The sequence below is a fragment of the Pristis pectinata genome, chromosome 32, assembly GCF_009764475.1.
Source record: "Pristis pectinata isolate sPriPec2 chromosome 32, sPriPec2.1.pri, whole genome shotgun sequence".
In the NCBI taxonomy this organism is placed as follows: domain Eukaryota; kingdom Metazoa; phylum Chordata; class Chondrichthyes; order Rhinopristiformes; family Pristidae; genus Pristis; species Pristis pectinata.
The window spans coordinates 17743872-17758109 of record NC_067436.1 but is presented as its reverse complement, the minus strand read 5'-3'; the positions used below and the strand labels follow the sequence as shown (position 1 = coordinate 17758109).

Below are 14238 nucleotides of genomic sequence, written 5' to 3'. Positions count from 1 at the left end.
TGAAAGGCCTGTTTCTGTGCTGTTTGTCTCTATGAGAAGCCCCTCACATCTTTAATCGGTGTACAGTGCAGGTGAAATGCCAGCCTGTGCTCGCCGTCTTCCTGAAAGGGCCACGAGCTAGAAATCAAAAGATTTCACCTTTTGGTGAGACGGCCTGTGGCAAAGCCCAGAGGTTCCCAAGTCATGCAGGACACACACAATCCTGTGTGTCAGCAAGTGGCTGTAACTTCAGGGCCCTGCACCCTTGCGCAGTAACTGCAGAGTTGGAATCGGCGAGTGGCTTTGGTCAACGAGGCAGTATTTGGGAAGAGGAGTGAGGAGCAGAGTTCAGTACTGTCTGGAGTGGAATGCAGTGCGTGGGGAATACACATCAGGCTAAAATCGAAGGTGCTGACAATGCTCATCAGGAGTAAAGTGGGAGTTCCAGAGAAAGCCTTTAGAACGATCCTTGTGAGTGAAGCCCCTGTTGTATCCATCCTGGCTCCGTGCCCTCTGCCCTCTTGTTTTGCCGTGTGTATCTCGAGGAGGAAGCGGGTCATGGAAGGGGAAAGGATTTACTGCCCATCTGGCTTTGGTTTGTTTCCCCACCTAACGACATCTAGCAAAGAGACTTCACTGGAAGATCCCTTTGAAACTGTTGCAGGCGCGGACCTGTAAATGGCACGTTGGGAGCTTTCTGCTGCTCCCTTTGATCTAAGGCTGGTTCCTCTAGCAGTGCTGTTAAAAAGCAGACTTCCCTGAGCAGGATCTGCCCTGCAAATGGTGACACACTCCTGGGGACCCAGGAGCCAAAGTTTGGACACCTGTGACAGCAGACGAAGTCCATGCGTGTTAATCATCAGACCAAGCAATGGGAATAGTGTACTAATTAATGAAGTGAGAGGCATTAACCTGGTGCGTTGGCCTGTGTATCCCTCACCCTCCCAGCCGCCTTAAATCGAAGGGCGCCAGTTTGAAAGCCCATGCCGTTTTGTCTGAGCATAGTATAGTGGGCGGGTGTCATTTACGAGCCTGAATCTAGAGGAGACTGCTCCCTTCCAGAAGTTTCTAATTTTCAGTCCGTCAAGCTTTAACTATTCAGGTTATGAACTGGGTATAATAGTAGTAATCCAGAGAACACGTGTTTGAATCCTAAAGCGAACTCCCTTCCTCGCATTCCTCCACCTTTTTCTCTTCCTAAATGCTTCTTACAACCTCCAAGCTTATGGGCAAGGCTTGGTGAAAACTTGTGTAAGGAAGTCACGTTGCAGGCAGAAAGGATTAATTTAATTTGGCATCATACTCAGCACAGACATTGTGGGCTGAAGGGTCTGTTCCTGTGTTCTGTATAAAACTTTGGTTAGGTTGCTCTTGTTGCATTGCATGCAATTTTGGTTGTCCCATTACAGGAAGGATGTGGAGGCTTTGGAAAAGGGCACAGAAGAGGTTCACCAGGATGCTGCCTGGATTAGAAGGTATGAGCTATGAGGAGAGGTTGGACAAACTTGGTTTGTTTTCTGTGGAGTGTCAGAGGCTGAGGGGAGACTTGATAGAGGTTTATAAAACTATGAGAGGCATAGATAGGGTAGACAGTCGGAATCTTTCTCCAGGGTAGAAATTGCAAATACTAGAGGGCATGCATTTAAGGTGAGAGGGGGATGAGTGGGGCAAATTTATTTTTTTACAGAGTGTGGTGGGTGCCTGGAACAGGCTGCCGGGGTGGTGGTGGAAGCAGATATGATAGTGCTGTTTAAGAGGCTGTTGGATAGACACATAAATATGCAGGGAATGAAGGGATATGGATCATGTACAGGCTGAAGAGATTTAGATTAATTTGGCATTGTGTTCAGCACAGACATTGTGGGCTGAAGGGCCTCTTGCTGTGCTGTACTCTGTATTCTGTGTTCTGTAAAATGCCTGTGAAATTACCTGGGGTGCATCATGACTTTAACAGTGTTTTGAAAAGCAGATCTATATTGGGTTGCATAGAACAGTACATCACAGGAACAGGCCCTTCGGCCCATGATGTCTGTACTGACCATGATACCAAATGAAACTTATCCCATCTGCCTGCTCATGGTTCATATCCATCCATTCCCTTCTGTGAGGGAAGGAGACCTGCTTCTTGCTTCTGATCTGCCCAAGTCTGTGACTCCAGTCTCTCACTACTGTTGACTCCCAGTTGCCCCCGAAGTGGCAGGGTACACACCAGGAGGTGGTGAGCTGTTCAGAAGGTGCTTGCTGACTGAGTACTGGAGCATATGCAGTTCGAGCAAAATTACCCCAGCTGCAGCCTTCGGGGTAAGCGAGGAATGCAGGCATCTCTGAAATTCATCGAATAGCTTGGCCGTGGGTCACAGAATGTGAAGAGTCAGCATGACAGTGGCTTCTGGGAGATGCTGAGGGAGTGCTGCGTTGTCAGAGTTGTGCACTGTTTGAGCTGCTGGAACAAGCAGTCTGGTGGTTGAATGGGTCTCACAGATTGTGTGGCACAATGTAATCGAAAGCAGAGGACCCTGCTGGCACATCGCCCGCACATTCTCTCACCACCAACATCTCCAAAAGTGCAGAGAGAGTGAGGGTTGCCGTCCTGCCTTTGTTGTGGGATCTTGCTGTGCTGAATGTCATGTATTCCTACTTTACAGTGTGGGATTTGTAAAGTGTTAAGTGCTGGCAACTATGAAATCCTTATTTGCAGATATATTTTCTTTGTTCTTTGTCATTATTGGGAACAAACTGTGTCTCTTGATGCTGACCCAATCTTCAGTATGTGGGGTGTACCTCCGTTCTACTTGCTGGTCTTTGGTCCATATCCCCTTACCCTTCCTCAACATGCAGCCATTGGTCCTGGCCTTGACGTTTCAATTCCCCCTCCTCCCACCCCCATCATCCACCATCTCCTGTTTTTTGGCATGGGGAAGACTTGCTTCCTCTGTTCCCGATCTAACCAACCCTGGGGGGGGGGGGGCGGGGGCTTAATGAGTGGACAGATCATGTGGATGGTCTCCACTCCTGACCTGCCCATCCTCCCGAGTCCCAGGGGCCTTGTGATAACATGGGAAGAGCAACTAAGGCATTCAGCATTTGTCTGTGATCTAAAATGATCCCAGGCATGGTGACACTTGGTGAGCAGTGAGGAATGGCAACTTGCCTGCTGTTATTACTGTCCTTCCCCAGTGGGTAACTGAATCCTCGAGAGGCTGACTCAGTAATGTACTTAACAACTTCTGCTAAATTGCTTTGTTGACTGCCTGTGTTACTGTTCAATTAACACAGATGATTTACTGGTTGGTACACTGTAGTGCATATGATAAACGACAGCTTTTATTTTGTTCGTCATTTATAGCTGATTATCGTTGTGGTTTGGGGGGCAGGTGCAGATGAAGACAATTGATTTAATCAGACATGGTCTGGATTTAAAATTAAATTGGCGCATTTTGAACATGCTTGTTCTCGGATTTACCTCAGACAGTGGGAGGGGTGATGAACCATGGTTCTGTTGCCCGCCATTCAGTTTTCCATTGTGTAATCAGCTGTTGGATTATTTACCCCCTCCCTGTAGTTGCTGGCGGTGTTTGGAACAGCTTGGTGGGGTTTTGCTTTTGGTGTTCCCTATTACCAACAGCAGACCGCCATTCATCACCAAACCCACAGAAGGGAAACCTGGAGAACACTTGTATAGTGAAATTCTGTAAGTATCAAAGGCTGGGCGGAATGCACTGGAGTTTGGATCCTGTGCATTCCCATCCAAAACTCTGCCGCCCATGCCTTTACTTGTGCCGTTTGGTTCACCCATCACGGCCCATTGCTCGCTGACTTGCTAAGCTTCCATCACTCTTCCTAACATCTGTCAGGGACTTGGAGTTTTCCCTGACCTTCCTGTGAAACACTGTGGGGAGTTCAACTCTGTTAAAGATTTGGAGGAACTCAGCAGGTCGGGCAGCATCTGTGGAGAGAAATGGACAGTCAACGTTTCAGGACAAGACCCTTCGTCTGGACTGGATGTCCCTCTGAAAATGCTGCCTGACCCGCTGAGTTCCTTCAGCACTTTGCGTGTTGCTCCAGAGTCCAGCATCTGCAGTCTCTGGTGTCTTTGTTAGAGGTTTTCCTCAATTTATATTTTTTCATTGTAATGCCATTAACTCTTCAGTTACGCGACTCTTTGGTTAGTAAAGGTATTGTTTGCTACTTCAGCTCTCTCCCATGATCACCTCCCAGATCCCGAAGCCTGACAATAACATATGGGTAATGACGGGGGTGGTTAATCTTTTTCCTCGCCTGTTGAACCTCATCTGAGGTGTCCAAGTGTTCCAACAGTCAGTGCTGCTGCCTCATAGCTCCAGGGACCTGGGTTTGAACCTGACGTTGCATGCTGTCTATGTGGAGTTTGCATGTTCTCCCTATAACTGTGTGGTTTTCTTCCTGGTGTTCATGGCATCTCCTGTGGCTGCCAGATACTCCAGTTTCCTCCCACGTCCCAGACATGCGCAGGGAGGTAAATTGGCCACTGTAATTGCAAAGAGATTCAGAAGGGGTTGGTGGCCATCCATGAGAGGGAATAAGTTGCAGACGTATGGGTGGAAGGAAGGGGATGTTGGGATAGTTCTGCTAGGAGCCAGCATAGACACAATGAGCCGAATGGCTTCCTTTGTCTTAAAAGTAAAAGATTAATGCATAAGCAAAGTCATCCCTGCAGTGATTTTCATATTGCTGTATTTTCCATATGATATAGGAGACCATTCAGCCCATTGAGTTACAGAGCAATCCCCACCCCCCCCCCCCCCGCCCCCATTGGTTTTCCCTGTAATGCAGTCTCCCCACATTCCCATCAATTCTACCACTGGCATAGATAGCTAATTAACCCACCACCCACACGTCTTCGGGATGTGGGAGGAAACCAGAGCACCCGAGGGAAGCTGGGAGAACATGCAGACTCCACACTGACAACACCGGAGATGGGGAGTGAACGTGGGTCGCTGGCACTGTGAGACAGCGGCTCTACCCGCTGCACCACTGTGCATGATAAGTAATAAGAAACTGGAACTTAGTTCCATAAATCGTCATACCCTGAAGAATCAATGATGTAACAGCAAAAGATTAATAAATTAAGCATCCATAAATCAGGGAAAATATCAATAGAGCAAACCTGCCCACAGAACTCCACGGGAACATCATCGGATAAAACTCTGACTTCCACAGGGATGTGAGGAGAGGTGGTGGAAAGCTTGATCACAGTTGGTCAGTGAGTGCGAGGGTGTTGGGTGAGAGGGACTCAGTGCGTTAGGATATGGGCACCACGGAGTTTTGGATGAGCTCAGTTTACGGGTGACTCAAGGTGAGAAGCTGCCAGGCAGGAGGTGCTTGACGATGGTAAGTCTCGGCTCGCCGAGCAGTTGGTGCTGGGGGGGGGGGGGGGGGGTGGGGGGGAGGTGGGGGAGCACAGACTCAGCTGGGAAGAGTCCGACAAGGGTAGCCCCACCTTCCAGAACACAAAGAAACCCTGCAGCTGCCAGAAATCTGCAGTAAAAAAGAATGCTGGAAACACTCAGGTCAGGCAGCAACTGTGGAGAGAGAAACAGAATTAAAATTTCAGGTCGAAAACCCTCTCTGATTCAACGACCTGAAGCGTTAGTTTCCCCAGCATTTCCTGTTCTTGCTATAGTGTTTCCTGACTAGTGGTTGGGGTTAGCGTATCTGGGGGTGGTAACTGACCAAAGACTGTTGTCTTCTCCTGTGGGACCACCTGGAAGATGTCCATTCATGGGATTTTAAGGAGGGAAGTACCTGGGAAGACATTTTGCTGTGCAATATGGAAAACCCCCTCCCTTCCTAAACCCTGGTTGTCACTGTTCTGAAACAGTGCAGCGCTGTCAGAATTTTTCATTAAAGTGGGGCAGCTCAGGTGTGGAACAAGGTACATTGTGTACCTGAGTCTTATTCCCTGCAATTATCCTTTCACAACCCAATTACATAAGAACTGTACGTACTGTGTGAGATTCAGTACAGGACAGACCAACTTTCAGCTTAAATGTAGTTTGCAATTGACAGCTAATGAAATGTCTCGGAACAGTCTGATGTGATGAAAAGTTCCTCTTTCTTCCCCTAAACTTCTGAAGTTTCCAGCTGGTTTTTAAAGTACAGGGCATTGGAACTTGAGGTGCAGCCATCGTAAACAGAGACTTCAGAGAGTCTTTCCCAGAGTAAATCTTCCAGGGCTTATCACACAGTCTGGGAGGTGGGTTTCACCTCATAATGACATGGAAGGTGGTTGTTTGGCCCATTGGGTCTATGCTGGCCCCTAACAGAGTAATCGCATCAGTTCCATTTTCCTGCACCCCTGAAACTTAGTCTCTCTCACCTATCCATCAATTACCCCTAGATTCTTATTGCCATTAACCCACTCACTAGGAGCAAATTATAGTGGGACATTTACACCTACCAACCTGCATGTCTTTGGGATGTGGGAGGAATCCGGAGCACCCAGGGGAAACCCACATGTGCTCAGGGGTGTAAAGTTCACACAGACCGCATTAGAGGTTGGGATCGAACCCGGGTCTCTTGAGCTGTGAGGCAGCAGCACTAACTGCTGTGCCGCTGTGCTTTCCGTCTTAGTTGAGTGGGGGATTTAAGAGGGAGCTTGGGGCTTTGGCAGCTGAAGGAATGGCCTCGGCTGCCATGGAAACATCAAGGTGGAAGCAAGAGGCTGGAATGGAGGTGTGGAGAGAAGTGGAAGTTTCTAAGACAAGGAGGGCAGATTCCACCTGGAATGGAGGTGTGGAGACATCAGTGGAAGATACTAAGACAAGGAGGATGGACTCCACCTGATGGATTTGATAAAGAGTAAGAATTTTGAAATGGGGGTATTTTCTGAGCAGCAGCCAATGTGGGCAACAGCACAGAGAGCGGAGGATGACCAAAGCTCAGTGTGAGGTGGGTTAGGGTGACCTTGTATGTTGAGAATTTGTGACAGGAGGGTGCTGGATTTGTGGATTGAGACTTTCTATTCCTGGATGACACACACGGTGAATCCTGAAGGTTTGGTGTTACCTGACCACAGGCCGTGAGGTTGTCAACAGTATTGGTCCGATCAACTGCACTGACTGGCAGATGTTTCAGCTGTTTCTAGTGTCGGCTGCGGGCAGGAGTAACCCACGTCCTATAGTTGACAGGGAAGACACCACCAGCACCATTTATAAGCAAACTCCCGTGAAGGTGGGAGTGAAAGGAACAATAACCTTCAGCTGTTGGAGGGTACTGATGAGGGATCTTCAACCTGAAACGCTAACTGTCTGTCTTCCCACAGATGCCGCCTGATCTGCTGAGTATTCCCAGCATGTTCTGTTTTTATTTCAGATTTCCAGTATCTAGTTTTTTTTCTGATCCTCACTTCAGCTGTCGTGGTCTGGAATTTCCCTCCCTGAACCTCTCCACCTTCCCCACCCTGCACAGAGTTTGTGGTACCCTGTCCCACTACCTTCCATTCCAGCCTGCTGCCTAATTTTGAACCCTAGTGGTGTGTGGAGGTTCTATATAAATGCAAGGCATCCTTGTAGGGACACAGAATGCATTCTCCTCATGTTTGGTTTTTCTCTTTTGCAGTTTGCCCAAAAGCTTGTGGGAAGAGATCCTGCAATGACAAGGGGGAGTGTTGCCACATGGAGTGCCTTGGGGGCTGTACTGCCCTCAATGACAACAGGGCCTGCATGGCATGTCGGAACTACTACTACGAGGGCCAGTGCCTGGCCAGCTGTCCCCCGGGCACTTACAGGTTTGAGGGATGGCACTGTGTAACCAAGGAATTGTGCGCCAAGATCCCTGTCGAGAATCCCAAGGAGCAGTTTGCGCTGCATGAGGGAGAATGCACTCTCATCTGTCCGTCAGGATACACTCGGAATGCCAGCAGGTGGGAGCCATGGTCTTGCTTGAATATGACAAATGTTTTCTGTTCCATTGGGTTCAAATTCAGTTCGTAACTCCGCTGGTGCCTTATGGTGGCAAGACGCTGCCTTTACTTAGCACCTCAGTACGTCACAAAGCATTCTATCGGCTTTCGTCCTGCATAGTGATGCGGTATCTCCCTGATGACACATAACGAAACCATCGATCCTGAGGCTTGGAAATTCCAACTGCCCTGCAGTGTGCCAAGATGCTAACTTGTTACGGTCCTGATCTCAATACAGGACAGAAATAAGTCCACGTTGAACAACAACCAACCATTTAGACCAATCCTACCCTTACCTATCTTTTGTCCCCACATTCCCATCAGCTACCATCCCCCCCCCCCCCACCCTCCCAGATTCTACCACTCACCTACACACTGGAGGCAATTTACAGCAGCCAGTTAACTTACCAACCCACACGTCTTTGGGATGTGGGAGGAAACCCATGCGGCAACAGGGAGAGCGTGCAAGCTCTACACAGAGAGCACCCGAGGTCAGGATCAAACCCAGGTCCTTGGAGCTGTGAGGCAGTACAGCCCAAAACAAAAAGAAAAAAAGAGTCCTTTAAGACCTGTTTTCCATCTGATGTTTAAGCTTTTGTCTTCACCCAGTTAATCACTCGGCAGGTTGTTTGATGAGCAAATGGCCCCAGAAACTCCTCCAGGAGTCAGGCAGACCCTGTGGAGGAGAGACCGGCAAGAAAGTGGAGGAGTACCTCAAATCACCCATCTTTCATACTGTGGGCTTCGGTTCTTGAGGGGGTTGGAATTGGGATCCTGGCAACGCAAAGCAACTTCACTGATAACCTGCTAGACACTCAATAATTAATGTACTCACAAGGAATTAAATTCAAACAAGTTTGGGTTATTCAACCCTATATTAGCACTGTTTTAGGTGAAATATTCTAAATTTGATTTTAACCTTGAAGCTGAACCAGATTTAGTGACACTGTGGAGCTGTTTTGTGCTCTGGGGTTTGATTTATGTATAGACTGTCACTGATACCCACCTCCGTGTCCTGCTCGAGGGCAAGATAGAGATTGTGAGATTTAGATTTCTTTAAACAATAACCTCGCCTCAGTTTGGTGACGAGTTAGTCACCAGGGAACAACACTTCATGCTTGTGTCTACGTGTTGGTGTCAGTTTATAAAATTAAAGCATAAACATCTATCCCCAAGTTACTCCAGTGCAATGACAACACTGTGTCATTTCCCTTGCTGCTGGTTTTGTTGTCACATCCCCTGTTCCCTCAGCACCTTGTCTGTTTTCTCTTTCACTCATTTTACTTTGATTCCAATCACATCCCTGTCTCCCTTGGTCATTGTGATTTTTCTCCCCACCCCTGTCGGCCCCCCTCTACCCCCATCCCTCTTTTTCTCTCCTAGTTCATGCTTCAGGTGAGGTGTAAACTGGGTGTTTCTGGGACCTTGAACCCCCTTTGAGATCCGGTGCTGAGCCAAGGTGAGGGAGGTCCAAGCCTGTCTACTTCTGTGTTGTGGGGTTTGAGGTCACCCTTGTTGTGCATCCTCCTGGGCAGTGCCCACCAGCCCCTGTGGTGACTTTTTCCCCATGGGAGTCGAGACGTTGCCTCACACTCTGTAATCTTGGAGTCCCTAGCCCCTCCAACACCAGATGAGCAAGTGACTCCTTTCGTACTCCAGTGATAGTGCAGGAGGAGCCCAACCTGAACAGATCAATGAGCTGCTGGTGCCAGCCAAGTAAGAAATGACCCTGGGCTTCTGCTGAAGAAGACTTCTGTCCTGGCCTGATACACAGGGACAGGTCTGGGCGTCTCCTCTTTTGCTTCCATTTCCCTGCCACAATCTCTCTGGCATATGAACGACACCAACAATCCCACCCACATCCCAAAGATGTGCGGGTTGGTAGGTTAATGACCCCTAGTTTGTGGGTGACTGGTGGAATTTGGGGGGAGTTGATAGGAATTGGTGTAAATGGGTGGTTGATGGTTGGCACAGACTTGGTGGGCTGAAGGGCCATAGCAGGAATGAAACTTTCCATGTAGTTACTTCATCCCAAATCGCAAAAGCCATTTGGAGATGGTAAGTGTAGGGGTAGATTTTACTGCAATCACTGAATAGTTTGTAGACACAAGAGACTGCTCCAGATTCCAGCATCTGCAAAAAACAATCTGCTGGAGGAACTCAACAGGTCGAGCTGTGTGTGTGTGTGTGGGGTGGGGGGGGTGGGGAGGGAGGTGAGGGAGGTGGAGGTGAGTGGGGAAGGAATTGTCGACATTTTGGGTCAAAACCCTGCATCAGGACCTTTTCCCCCCACAGATGCTGCTCGACCCACGACCCACTGAGTTCCTCCAGCTGATTGCTTGTTGCACTGAAGGGTTTGTTTCAGCCATTTTTTAACTGTTGCCAGTGTATATCTAAGCTTGGTTTAATTGAGCGACAAGGACCTTTCCCACTCACGCTGAGATGTGGGTGATCTATGGGAAAGCTCGCGTTGGAATTGGAAGGAGATGGTTGTCATGTGTCTCTGACGCAGCTTAGAACTTTGGATAACCTGCAACTATCTCTTCACAGCATGTATTGTACCCCCTGCGATGGGCCTTGCCCCAATGTCTGCCCAGTGAAGACAGAGACCATCGATTCTGTCACTGCTGCCCAGTACCTGAAGGGATGTACAGTGGTTAATGGCAACTTGATCATTGCAATCCGTAGAGGAAGTGAGTACCACCTGTTTATATTGGTTGTTGGGTTGTTTGTGTTATTGTTCTACCTGAACGAATTCCTCTGTTCCCCTCCTACCCCTTCTATCTCCCACCATTCTTTCTCGAAGCACGTGGCCTCTTGTTCTGCAAGACATACCGGTCCTCACTTACAGCTGACCCGAGTAGTGTTTGTTCTGTGTGATGGTAACTGCCTGCTGGTCTAGTTGGCCATTGCAGTCAAAGGCCGGCTGCCAGGTCTCATGAAGGAGAGGGCGGGGAGCTTGGTACCCTTTACGAGTTTGCATGGAGTTTGGGGAAGTTGGGGGTTGGATGGAGATGGTCCAAACCCTGACATCCAACAGAGACAACAACATGCATGTATGAGAGACTGCAGATGCTGGAATCTGGAGCAACACACAAAGCGCTGGAAGAACTCAGCAGGTCAGGCAGCATCTATGGAAAGAAATGGACAGTGCACTATCCATTTCTCTCCATATATGCTGCCTGACCTGCTGAATTCCTCCAGAGAGGACAAACATGTCCATCAGGCAGGCTCTGAATTGGATACCAGGTTGCAAGGCCACCCCTTCTGAATGGCCAAATCTACATACCAGCACCTGCCTGCAAGACTGAATAGATCAGGCTGGGTGTTTCTGTTTCAATCTGGAAGAATTCAAAATCAGCACTGGACGGAAGATCAAGCAGCATCTATGGAAAGTCGATGTTTCCAGCCAACATGTTCACTGTTTTTCTCTCCACAGATACTGCTGGACCTGCTGAGTTTTTCCAGCATTTGCTGTTTTTATTTCAGATTCCCAGTGTCTGCAGTTTTTTGATGATCACTCTGCAGAAGGAGGTGTCACTATAGCCTGGAGTGGTCCAAGCTAATTGAAGTTTGTGTTCCTTCGAAGGTGTGGAGCAAGATGCCCCTCACGAAGTAGGAGGGTGCTGCAGTTACAATTTCTCACAGCTCGATTGCTGGGGCCCTTCAGAAAATGGTTATTGGCATTGGCTTATTATTGTCCTGTGTGCTGAGATACAGTGAAAACCTTTGATTGTGTGCCATCCAGACAGATTATGCCATGCATAAGTACATCAAGGTAGTAAAAAGAAAACAATGTAGTGTTGCAGCTACAGGGAGAGTGCAGTGCAGGTAGACAAATAAAGTGCAAGGGCTGCATCGAGGTAGATTGGGAGATCAAGAATTCATCTTTAGTGTATGAGAGGTCTGGTCAAGAGTCTGATAACAGCGGGATAGAAGCTGTCCTTGAGTCTGGTGGTACATGCTCTCAAGCTTTTGTATCTTCTGCCTGTCGAGAGAGGGGAGAAGAGAGAATGACCGGGGTGGGAGTGGTCCTTGATTATGTTAGCTACTTTCCTGAGGCAGCAGGAGATGGAGACAGAGAATGGAGGGGAGGCTGGTTTGCGTGATGGACTGGACTGCGTTCACACAGCTCTGCAGTTTCCTGCGGTCTTGGGCAGAGTAGTTTCTGTACCAAGCTGTGATGCATCTGGATAGGATGCTCTCTATGTTGCATCTGTAAAAAATCGGTGGGACTCATCAGGGAGGTTTACAGAAAGTTTAACCCTTTTTGTTGTTCCCTCCATCAGACAACATTGCTGCAGAGTTGGAGGCCAACCTCGGCCGGATCGAGACCATCACCGGATACCTGAAAATCCACCATTCCTACGCCCTTGTCTCACTTTCCTTCTTCAAGAGCCTGCGGTACATCAATGGGGAGGAACAGCTCGAGGGGTAAGTGGCCCTCTCCAAACCCCACCAACCCCCCACCAGCCATTGCAAGAACAGCCTGATAACCAAATGCGCAGCCACACCTCCCATACTAATCAGGGCCACGGCAAGTGTAGCCTGTGGAAAGTGTCCAAGGAGTGAGCTCCAGCCCTCCTGTGCTGACTACTTGCCCACAGGTGGTGCAGCAACTTTGACCAAATGTCATTGATCCTACAAGAGGGAATCTCGCTCAGGCTCCCCGTTCCTCATTGGCAGAGGCTTTTTGAGAAATGGTCCTCTCTTCTGTGGACTGCGGTCAAAACTGCTGATGGCTTCTCTCTGTCTTGTGGTCAGTTGTGAAGAAATTGTATTCCAGTCCGTCCTAACCTTGCTATCTCATGGCATTTCTACAAGCAACATAGTGATAGATTTGTCTTCCAGAGCTAGTCCCATTTGCCTGCGTTTGGCCCATATCCCAAACTTCAGTTCACTGGCAGTAAAGTCTTGGTCACCCTGTGGGCATTGGTGTTGGGAAATGAAGCAGCTTGTCATCTACTGCAGAAACCCACAGAGGCAATCCGGCTTTGCTTGTGGGGTGAATGAGAATAGCCAAAGACTTCCCCACTCTTGGAGCAATGTTTCCTGTTCCTTGACATCAACAAGAGAGGGCTTGGTTTAAAATCTCACCGAAAGATGTGCAGAACTCCCTTAATAAAGTAGCCTAGTGTTTGGGATGAGCCCTGAATCCAGTGACCTGTGGAGCCTTAGTCATTAGTTCAATCAAGATAGAGTTGTGGATGTGAAGGGAATGGAGGGACATAGGGTTAGTGCAGGAAAACATCACTGAGGTAGGAGATCAGTCACAGTGGGTCAGGGACAGGTGGCCTATTCCTGCTTCATTCTCTCGTGTTCTTGGAGTGCCAGCTCTATGGAGTAGCCAGGTGCTCACTAGGGCTGCCTAGGTCCACGAGTTTCTATCCCAGGCAGAGTGGACATCTAGAGAGACCAACTCCAGCCACAGGAGGAAGTGATGCTAGAAGAGGCACATGTGGAACAGTGGTACTGACTCCAGTTATAGAGCTGGTGTTGCTGACCATTCCAGCATTGGCTGGTGCTCCATGAAGCTGTAACTTGTCCTTCTCTTCCCTTAGCATGGGATTTCCTATCAAAATTCCTCTCGTATCTGAAGGAGAATGTATCCTTGCCAGCAGTAATCCCTCCAACAACACTGCTCCGAACGTATCCACGACCCCTAGAGTTGGTCGTAAACCTAAGCTTCATCTCCTTGCCTAACCCATCAAACCCTCGCATAATTTGCAAAACCTCCACAGGGTCATCCCTCAGTCACCTGCGGAGAGCTACGTCGTGCTCTTTGAATTGTTAATGGTTCAGGATCCCAACATTTGGTCCCTGACACCCAGTACACCACAGAAGAGTTGAGGACAGGGACACGTCTGCCCTTTGTGGAACGATGCAAGGACAGTTTTGGCTGTTACACCCTGTTGGCAACTTCAGAATGGTTGGAGGGATAAATTGTCAGGGCAGCTCGCGTGGCCTGGGCTTGCTTGGATCCTCTTCAGTGTAAGGGATCAGGCAGTGATCTGATTGCTGCTTTTAAAACAATTAGCAAATTCAAGAGGGTAGATAGAAGCTATTTCTTCTGGCGACAGTTTCCAGGAACTTAGACTGTTTAAGAGGCACCTTTTTAGTCAACAGACAGTGGATATTGAGAACTGTCCTCACAAGGTTCCACGACAGGTGATGAGTAAATGGACAAAACATAACTGTAGTGCTGTTGTTGGAGGGATGAGTGCCAGCCAGGACGTGCTGTCCCTCGGATACAAGATGAATTTTGTCAGGAAGTTCAATGCAAAGGAAATACCAGATGGAGAAAGGAAACTGTTGAA

The 14238-nt window shown here is 48.6% G+C and overlaps 1 protein-coding gene across 2 annotated transcripts in view; it reads left to right on the top strand.

Annotated features, from left to right (window-relative positions):
- The window catches only part of igf1ra (insulin-like growth factor 1a receptor), a 220964-nt gene that overhangs the window by 145298 nt on the left and 61428 nt on the right, over positions 1-14238 (top strand). For both annotated transcript variants that reach the window (XM_052042748.1, XM_052042746.1), the window contains 3 exons: positions 7579-7882; positions 10472-10614; positions 12211-12355. In XM_052042748.1, coding sequence (XP_051898708.1) covers positions 7579-7882; positions 10472-10614; positions 12211-12355 — 592 coding nt within the window. The remainder of the gene's footprint in view (positions 1-7578; positions 7883-10471; positions 10615-12210; positions 12356-14238) is intronic.